The sequence below is a fragment of the Lepus europaeus genome, chromosome 7 (assembly GCF_033115175.1).
Source record: "Lepus europaeus isolate LE1 chromosome 7, mLepTim1.pri, whole genome shotgun sequence".
Classification (NCBI taxonomy): domain Eukaryota; kingdom Metazoa; phylum Chordata; class Mammalia; order Lagomorpha; family Leporidae; genus Lepus; species Lepus europaeus.
In genome coordinates, this window is record NC_084833.1 from 112,575,489 (window position 1) to 112,585,681 (window position 10,193).

The following is a 10,193-nucleotide window of genomic DNA, read 5'->3' on the forward strand; positions in this document are numbered from 1 at the left end:
TATTGGTAGTGAAGGATCTTCAAGCAAATGACAAAATGGTGAGAGGAGAGAAGGACCACTTTGTGCAGGCCTGCCCTTCTTCATTTTTAACCTTTGACTTTTCCACATAAAACTGCTGTTAGAAACATGTTTGCATATGAAACTGGTGACTTTCTCTCACACAGGAGAGTGCATTGGTGTTTCACTTTGCTTTTCTTAAGTGTTAAGACTCCAATAAGGAGAAGGCCCATCACTTGGCAATAGGGTATTCACAAAAGCAAACCCTATTGGCTCATGATGGGGTAATCTCAGGCATTCACAACATTGACCTTACACTTGCGTGAGAAAATACTCTTTAAAGAGTGGGGTTCTAAGGCAATTTTTTTCCTTGTGTCCACAGGTTCCCATGGAGAAGAATGGCACACCCAAATGGCTCTCTGGTGACTGAATTCATCTTGGTGGGGTTAACAGACCAGCCAGTTCTCCAGTTGCCCCTTTTCTTCCTGTTTCTGGTCACATATACAGTCACCGTGTTGGGAAATTTGGGCCTGATTATTCTAATTGTGCTGAATTCACACCTTCACAATCCCATGTACTTTTTTCTCTTTAACTTGTCCTTCATAGACCTCTGTTACTCCTCTGTCTTTACACCTAAAATGCTGATGAACTTCGTATCAAAGAAGAATATTATCTCTTACATGGGATGTATGACCCAGCTCTTCTTTTTTTGCTTCTTTATTATCTCTGAATGCTATGTGCTGACATCAATGTCCTATGATCGCTATGTGGCCATTTGTAAGCCACTTTTGTACAATATAACAATGTCCCAAAAAGTATGTGTCAACCTTATGCTTGGTTCATACTTGATGGCCTTTGCTGGTGCGATGGCCCACACTGGATTTATTCTCAGACTGATATTTTGTGATGCAAACACCATCAACCACTATTTCTGTGATCTGATTCCTTTACTTGAGCTCTCCTGCACCAGCACTTATGTCAATGAAGTAGAGATTTTCATCGTGGTGGGCATCAACATAATTGTGCCCAGCCTCACAATCTTTATATCTTATGGTTTCATTCTCTCCAGCATCTTACACATCAGATCCACTGAGGGCAGGTCCAAAGCCTTCAGCACTTGCAGTTCCCACATAGTTGCTGTTTCTCTGTTCTTTGGATCAGGTGCATTCATGTATCTCAAGCCATCTTCTGCTGGGTCAATGGATGAGGGAAAAGTCTCTTCAGTTTTTTATACCATTGTGGTTCCCATGATGAATCCCTTAATCTACAGTTTGAGGAACAAAGATGTTAAAATTGCCTTGAGAAAAACACTGAGTAAGATAAAGGTTTAATTAGAAACACCATGTTTCTGTGTATGTTGTTGGAGCACAGAGAGACCGCATTACATTACACACTTTTAGGGCAGGTTTCTTTCTCTATTTCTTTATTATCATGACAAAGGAAATTTTTCCCCTTTCTTGGTTTCAATTTTTTTATCTAGCAGCTTTTGTTACTTGCCTCACTTTTTGCACTATTTTACCTGTTTATTAGTGGAGTTAAATAAAAAAAATTGTTTCTTACTTTTCATTGTCAGTAGAATGTTTATTTGTCTTCAAGAGTGCTGAATGTTTTGTAGCAAAGGAATACCGGGTCGACATTACTCCATTGGTTCTTATCTACCACTTGCAATGATGCATAACTTCAACGACATGTTTCAACTTGTCTTTTCATCTCCATTGAGCTGGAATATGTTTCTGTCAGATGTTGGTCATTCACAAATATATACCTTTCTATGAAGTGGAACCCATTTTGCAGTTGTAAACAGTATGCATTATAGTTCTGAGGGCAGAACTGTTACATTTGGTATTGTGTAGGTGACATGTAGGTACTTCAATATGGATTTATTGTACGGACAAGATTTTGAAGCTCAGAGTATTTAACAACATCCAGAGCTATTTAAAGACAAAGGTAAGAGCCAGCGCCGCTGCTCACTACACTAATCATCTGTCTGCGGTGCCAGCACCCCGGGTTCTAGTCCCGGTTGGAGCACCAGATTCTATCCTGGCTGCTCCTCTTCCAGTCCAGCTCTCTGCTGTGGCCCGGGAGTGCAGTGGAGGATGGCCCAGATCCTTGGGCCCTGCACCCACATGAGAGACCAGGAGGAAGCACCTGGCTCCTGGCTTTGGATCGGTGCAGCATCACAGCCTCAATGTGCTGGCCATAGGGGCCGTTTGGGGGGGTGAACCAACAGAAAAAGGAAGACCTTTCTCTCTGTCTCTAATTCTCACTGTCTAACTCTGCCTGTCAAAAAAAAAAAAAAAAAGACAAAGGTAAGAATAAACTGTCAATGCATCATTTCAACTGTTCCACACTTACAGTATTTTCACTGATACTTCATTGTATAGATTTTATTTCACTAAATATGAAAGCATTCTACTTTGGAAGTTGGCTGTGGTTTTTTCCTGGAAGATACATGAATTTAACTAAAGGACTTTCTTCTTTGTTACTGGAAAAAGTGATGATCTTTTCCATAATTATATTACAGTTACTTTATTATCACTTTGTTAATAAGACTATGATATGAAATGGGAAGTTTTCAAAGAGCACACTATCTAATTTTACTGATTTATGTGCTTTGCTTTTCCTAAGAACTTTGATTACTTTTCTTATAATACATACAAGGAAAACCACAGAAATTCTGATTTTCTCCTTAGAAGACCTGTGCACTTTTCACTTTTAATTCATTTATGAGAGAGAAGTAATTTACAACATCTCAAAAAATATACTTTTTGAAAAAATTATGTATTTACTTGAAAGGCAGAAATACAGGGAGACAAATAAAGAGATTCTCCATCTGCTGGTTCACTCCCCAAACAGCCACAATGATTAGCGTTGGGCCAGGCTGACTCAAGGAGCCAGAAGCCTCCTCCAGGTCTCCCTATTACTAACAGCTTACTTTAATATGTTTGTCTCAATCCATAATCACACTCCCCTTTATTTTTCATCCTAACTCTCTGTGTCTCTCCCATCATTCCTAGTCTATAGTGATCAACATTCCATGTTCATATTGAGGCTTCTTTTGTAGCTTCCACCTCTGAAGAAGAACATACAGGACATCAAGTTAAGCAATGACTTTTTTTCTGAGTGAGAAAGGGAGGGCCTGTTGGGCTAGGATGGTCAGGAAACGCTGACTCAAGTAGCGATCTAAAAATTTTGCTGAAAATGTATTTTCAGTGTCTTTAAATTGCCGTAATAGAAATATGGGAACAAATGACTCTTAGCCAGAACTTAAAGGCATATATAACCAGTAAACAAGAGTTTTGTACGTTGTGGATGGTCAATGATGACCTCAATAGCGTTTTAATCTCATTTGACTCCTGTCCTAAGAGTCTTGTAGTTTTCTTCAATTGTACTGTGCAAAATGATTAAAAAACAATACTTGTCATCCAGGACATCCACACATTAATATTGTTCGTAGAGTTACAGAGGCTTCATTTGTGAAGAATCAGGAAGTTAGAGGAAAGCAAGTTCCCAACATAAAATAGTGAGTGACAAGAAATTAGGAAGATGAATTTGAAATTCAGAGTGATGAGAAAGTTAAAAATCCTTTTTACAATAATCCTAAAATCATAAAGATCATGGAATGTCAATGGATGCCTGAAGGGTTATAAATTAAAGTGAGAAATAAGGGCTATTTAGTATAAAGAGTGGTTAAGCCCAGAAGACAGGAAGGTTTTGAAACAATGAAATCACTCATCTTTTTGTTGGCTCAAATTCTATTCCCACGTGGAAATGAAGGCATTAATATCTCCTATTGTAGACAGGGAGCAATGATAATCTGAAAGGAGCATATGGTGATTAAGACCAGTTGTGATAACTTTTAACAATTGGATGTTAAGATATTATTCTTTTAAGAAAATAGGGAAATATAATTATTCTGAAAAATTTTAATGCAATACATCAATTTAAATATTTTTTTAAAATAACCATAAAATATACATTCTTTTACCATTGTTGTAATCTTTAAGTATTGGGGATTTTAGAATAAGTTGTTTCTGGCCAGCGCCGCAGCTCACTAGGCTAATCCTCCACCTGCGGTGCCGGCACACCGGGTTCTAGTCCCGGTCGGGTACCAGATTCTGTCCTGGTTGCCCCTCTTCCAGGCCAGCTCTCTGCTGTGACCAGGGAGTGCAGTGGAGGATGGCCCAAGTGCTTGGGCCCTGCACCCCATGGGAGACCAGGATAAGCACCTGGCTCCTGCCTTTGGATCAGCGCAGTGCGCGGGCTGCAGCACACCAGCGGCGGCGGCCATTGGAGGGTGAACCAACGGCAAAGGAAGACCTTTCTCTCTGTCTCTCTCTCTCACTGTCCACTCTGCCTGTCAAAAAAAAAAAAGAATAAGTTGTTTCTTTGCCTTTTGATTATTTTTAGATATTCAGTGCTGCTGCATTCATTACATAGGATTTGAAATGACCTCTCGGACCCTACACAGTGGCTCTAAGATCAAATGCTTGGTATTTCATTCAACAAGTTTTATTTATGTAAAATAGTTTAACTTGGTTGGGGGTTCTTTCAGGTTTTCCTTTGGCTTCTTTTGCTACAGTTAATTTTTGTATCAAATAAAATTCTATTTGAGAAAACAAGATATGTGTCATTTGGATCCTTTAAAGACACTGCACGGCTTCATCATCTCTCATATTTCATCACTATTTGAAGAGGTCAAAATTGGATTCAACTAGATCACTAAGCTTTCTTTTGAAGAGCTCCAAATACAAATGAAGGCTGTTCTACAGTCAGAAAAGATAAACATTCTCTAAAACTACATTCCATACTATCAATCTTTTTGGAAAAATGAATTTAAAAAGCTCAAAAGCAATTTTATAAGTTAAGGCAGCAACGTTTGAAAAGAGGCAGTTCCTCAGATAAATAGTGAAGAACTTAATTGTATTTGTTTCCAAAGGTGAGTAACCAAGTCTGGATTTTTATTTTTGAAATACACCCGCTAATGAACACCTACGGGTAATGTAATAATTAAAAGTGGTAATTATTCATCACTAAAAAGAAATATTTCTCCTATGGGCAAGATCTAAGCTACAGAAGGTTTTAATTATAAAGGAGAGCTAAAAACAACACAAGCCATTTATTTCACCTTTGCATCACAGTAACTCTCCAATGGGATACCCTGCATTTCACTTGCCTCCTTCCCTATGTCCTAAACTACATGTCGTAACAAGAGAGCAAGTCTGAATAGTTCACATGCACCACATACAGTATTTCCTGAGAAATACTTCAGAGAGAGAGAGAGAATCTCGTACCTGCTAGTTTAGTCCTCAAATGTATGCATTTGCCATGGCTGGACCTGTCAGAAGTCAGGTACTGTGCAATTTAATCTGGGTCTCCCACAAGATGGTAGGGAACCAAGTACCTGGGTCATCACCTGCTGTCTTCCAGGACACACATTATTAGGAACTTAGAACAAAATGTGGAGCCAGAACTCAAAACTAGGCACTCCTATATGGGACAGAGGCAATCCAGGCAGAATCCTAACTGCTGTATCTATGCCCACCACACTTTACGATCATGACAACATTCCACCCATGTGACATGTAGAATTTCTGGTGAGATATCTGATAATAATTTATATTGAGACTGCTTTACATGAGATGTATTTTCATTTCTGCTTCTTCAGAATTAGTTTGTCTTGATGTTTTAAAAATTTTATTTAAATTATATAAGTTTCATGTATTTCATATACACAGATTTAGGGACATAGTGATCACTATGCATCTCAGTGAACTCCTCTTTGAATCAAATTTAATTGGTGACATCTTCTCTTCTTGGACATGGATGTGGTATCTTTGCATAGATTAAGGAAGTTTTCTGTAATCATTTCCTTAAATGTACTTACTTCTCTCCTGTTCTTCTCCTCAAACCCTTATTGTATGAACATTAGGTCTTTTTTGATTGTGTCCCATAATGTCTGTAGGCTTTCTTTCATTTTTTTCTTATTACTTTTTTGTTTTATTTTTTCTAATTACTTTAAGCTCTCTAATTATTTTTGAGTTTCATCAAGTCTACTATTTCAGCTTTCTAGTGCATTTACCTATTCAGTCATTGTGTCCTTAACCACTGATATTTCTAGTTTCTATACCAAAATGTTTGATTTTCTCATTAAAGTTCTCGTTTTTACATATTCCATTTGCAATTAAAATTATCTGTATATTCTTGTAGTCCAGTCAACCAATTTAAGAGAAGTAATCATTCTTTGCCTGCTCTTTCATCAGTCTCTACTTCTTTTGGGTGCATTGTTGAGTGTTTCTTGTTTCTTTTAGAAATATCATTGCATTCTTAATCTTTCCAAAACTATGCCCTTGTATTAGGGCATGTCTTTTGGAGTAATAGTCACTAATTCCAACCTTTTCAGGGGTTTCTCAGTAGGTAAATGACTTCACTATTAATATAGTCTGAGATTCTTTGTGTACAGGCTGATAACAAACCCACAGGAGCTTGACTTGGGGTTCTCTAGACAGCTAGAATGCGACCTTTGGTGCGAATTTTGGTGGGGAAGCTGTCTGGGTTCTGCTGGCTGGTGTGACCATTGGAAAAATTAATTCAGCAAGTCCGAAGATCTGAGAAAAGAGCACTGAAATAATCTCTACTTGAACTTGGAGGCAGAGTGTTTTCCAGGACAAGTTGGTGTTATTCTTCATGTCTTTGAGTTGGACAGGGTGTCAACTGAAGTTCCAGGCAACAAGCAGAGTCAAGATTCAGGACGAACTGGACCAACTGTTAGCCTCATAAAAATATTCCATTGAACATTTTCTCCCAGTATATGTAGGAACTTCAGGTGGGCTTTGAGACTGTGTTGAGAAGTATTTAAATATTTTGGTAAGGTGAAAGTAACTCTAAGTCTTTGTTGCAATGAGTGGTGGCATGCACCTCTCTCCCTGGGTGCTGAAAGTTGACTGTTTTGGAATTCAAGCCAGGTATATGTAGCCACCACTTCAGGAAGTAAGCAGATCAGATCTGTGCACTAGGCACTGTGTGTTCTACATCATTGCTTTATTTCTACCTGATCCATGGTGGTACAACTGTATAATTAGCTACTGGGTTCCACATGAGCTAGTACTGGAGTGGGCTTTGGGGAAACCTCTTGGAATCCTGTTGAAAATGACTGCCACATTTGCAGGCACTTTGGTCTGTACAACATTCTTTGTGAGGCATCATGCCAACTTAGCAGAGGAGAGGCATGATGTTGTCAAAGAATATCATTTCCCTGCCCTTTCTAAGACTTTATTCCATTCTGTCGTCTACACAGGTTTCCCAAGCTGGTTTTAAGGTACTCTTGTATGTGGGTAGTTGCTAGCTAACTTTCCTGAGATAGGGTTTTCTTTTTTCCTGAAAGTTCTTGAATTTTGGAAGGACAAAGCTGTTTGTTCAGAGCCTGTGCTAGCAGTGCTGTGAAGAACTAAATAGCAGTGTGTACATGGGGAAATGTTAGAATAGTGGTTAGGATAACACCACAGTTCAGCAGTGTAGTTCACTTACAACAATATCAGTATCTGTATTTGTGAGGTGGCTGTGAGAAAGCAATGGAAGTCATTATGTTTATTGTCATATTGTTCAACATGTGAGAAATATGGAGACAATTCTGAAAAAATTTAGCAAAAGGAAAACAGGATTTCCATAAATATTTAATGAGTGCCTATGCTGTACACTGTATTGCACTTAAATGACAGAATCAATCTATATTGGAAACTTGTAGGTCATTTACAGCAAGATACTCATGGTTTAGCAGGAAACACATTAGTTACATGAAAGACAAACATTGAAGATGAGTGTTTTGAGGGAGTAAACAGCAGAAACAATAAGAACATCAAAACAGACAATCTCCAATTTATGATGTTGATGTAAGTTTGTGACTTACAAGAGTATGAAACATGTACATTAAGTACAAATCATATTTTTAACTTTTCTTTCTAATATAGGGATATATAGTATTTATTGTCATCTCTTGGGATACACAGTTGAAGGCTGTTAAAGTTATCTGAACATATTGAAGTTAGGCTAAGCTGTATTTAGTGTGTAGGTGTATTCAATGCATTTTTTCTTAATTTTTAAATGTTTTCTGTTGGACTCACATATTGTAACTGCATATATTCATAGATTCAATGTGACATTTCAGCCTATCATTGACATGTATATTGATAAAATTAGGAGATTAGCATTTCCTTTTCCTTAATATGCCTTTATGTTTGGAGCCTTTACAACTTCCTATTCGAGTGCCTTATGAAATATTATAAGTTTGTTGCAAATTGTCATCACCTGACAGTGCTAGAGAAGAAAAAAATCTAGTTCTTCCTTTCTAGCTGTATTTTGGTCCCTGTTATAAACACTCTCAGAGTTATGTTTTCCCCCTACCCCACCTTTCATATCTTGGAATAATCACTATTCTACTCTATTCTTTGAGGTTGATGTCTTAACTTTTACATATGCTGAAAACTGCAGAATTTTCTTTCTGTGTTGGCTTATTTCACTTAACATCCTGCATAAATTTTAGTACTTATGACATTTTCAACTTTAAAATGATTTTATGAAAATAAATATCTCTCCCAGTCCTTAACCATTGATCTTCACAACTGACAGGGGAACATTTGCCAAATGCCAGCACATTCCAAATATTTTTCTGGAATGTTTTGTTTTAATTATCTCAATAACCCAGTAAAAGAGATGCTATTTATATCATCCCTATTTTGCAAAGAGTAGCCTCAGGTATGAAAATGTTAACTATCTGGCCTGCGCTGCGGCTCAATAGGCTAATCCTCCACCTAGCGGCTCCGGCACACCAGGTTCTAGTCCCGTTCGGGGCGCCGGATTCTGTCCCAGTTGCCCCTCTTCCAGGCCAGCTCTCTGCTAGGCCGGGAGTGCAGTGAAGGATGGCCCAAGTGCTTGGGCCTTGCACGCCATGGGAGACCAGGAGAAGCACCTGGCTCCTGCCTTCGGATCAGCGCGGTGCGCCTGCCGTAGTGCACCAGCCATTGGAGGGTGAACCAACGGCAAAAAGGAAGACCTTTCTCTCTGTCTCTCTCTCTCTCTCTCTCTCTCTCTCTCTCTCACTGTCCACTCTGCCTGTAAAAAAAAAAAAAAGAAAGAAAAAGAAAATGTTAACTATCTTATGAGAGGCACAGGGATTCAAGCACACACTTTCTAACTCCATAGACCCCATTCTTTTCAATGGTGAGAAGAAACCAATGATCTCACTACTGAAACATCACATCTAAAGAATCAACAGATCACTCAGATATAAATTTCCACTAAGTTTTAAGGAGTAAAAACTTCTATCGGGATGCAACACATGCAAAGATATTTTGGAAATGCGCCAAGAGAGATAACACCTGAAGTGAGTTATGGAAGTCATTTCATGCTAAGTGAAATAAATCAATCGCCAAAAGACAAATATCAGATGTTTCCCCTGAATTATAACTACTATGCAGCATACAAAAAGTGTAATGTATATGAGCAGAATGGACATTTTGAGATTTGATTATTGTTTATTGCTCCTGCCTATATTCTAGAGGAATAGTGTTTTTCTACTTGATACTTGTTGAATTTTTTATTTAGTGGATAGTTAATCTTGTGATTATAAAGAAAATTGAAAGCATGTCATTGTAAAAATTTAAAGAAAAGAAGGAGGAAAGTTGGGAGTGATGAAAGGAGAGTAAGACGCAAAGTATCATTATACTATTAAAACTGTATTATGAAATATGTGAATCTTGTTTCCTCTTTAAATATTTTTTTAAAAAATCATACAAAGAATAAAAAACAGGAAGACAGACCTCAAGGAACATTTTTGTTAAAGATGTGGGAAGAAATTGGAGGAAAAATACATTTCCCTACAGAGTTGAAGATCATGGAGAAAGATTAATTTTGGCCCCTCCATGGGGCAGTACAATCTTGAGAGTGAAGTGATGACCTGAGTAATATATTGAATCACTCAGCAGATAAAGACAGGTCATGATCTGATGTACATCTATAGTCTCTTCCTTTATTTATTTATTATTATTATTACCTAGAATATGTTCCCTATGAGAGAATGAGCAAGTCTTTACCCTGCTTATCACCAAGTACACTGCATCATTAAACTCAAGTTAAATCTCCTAGTGTCTCATCAAGAGGCAAATGTCCTAATGGCACAGGTTGCTTAATTTCCCCTGGTA

General features: G+C 37.9%; 1 protein-coding gene across 1 annotated transcript; it reads left to right on the plus strand.

Annotated features, from left to right (window-relative positions):
• The first annotated feature begins 395 nt into the window (after positions 1-395).
• LOC133763519 (olfactory receptor 8B3-like) lies at positions 396-1,328 on the plus strand. The gene has a single exon (XM_062197242.1). The coding sequence runs from the start codon at positions 396-398 to the stop codon at positions 1,326-1,328; it is 933 nt and encodes a 310-aa protein (XP_062053226.1).
• The last annotated feature ends 8,865 nt before the right edge of the window (positions 1,329-10,193 follow it).

Bases quoted from the DNA above. Each gene is read 5' to 3' on its own strand.
- LOC133763519 (XM_062197242.1), top strand. From the start codon at position 396: ATGGCACACCCAAATGGCTCTCTGGTGACTGAATTCATCTTGGTGGGG.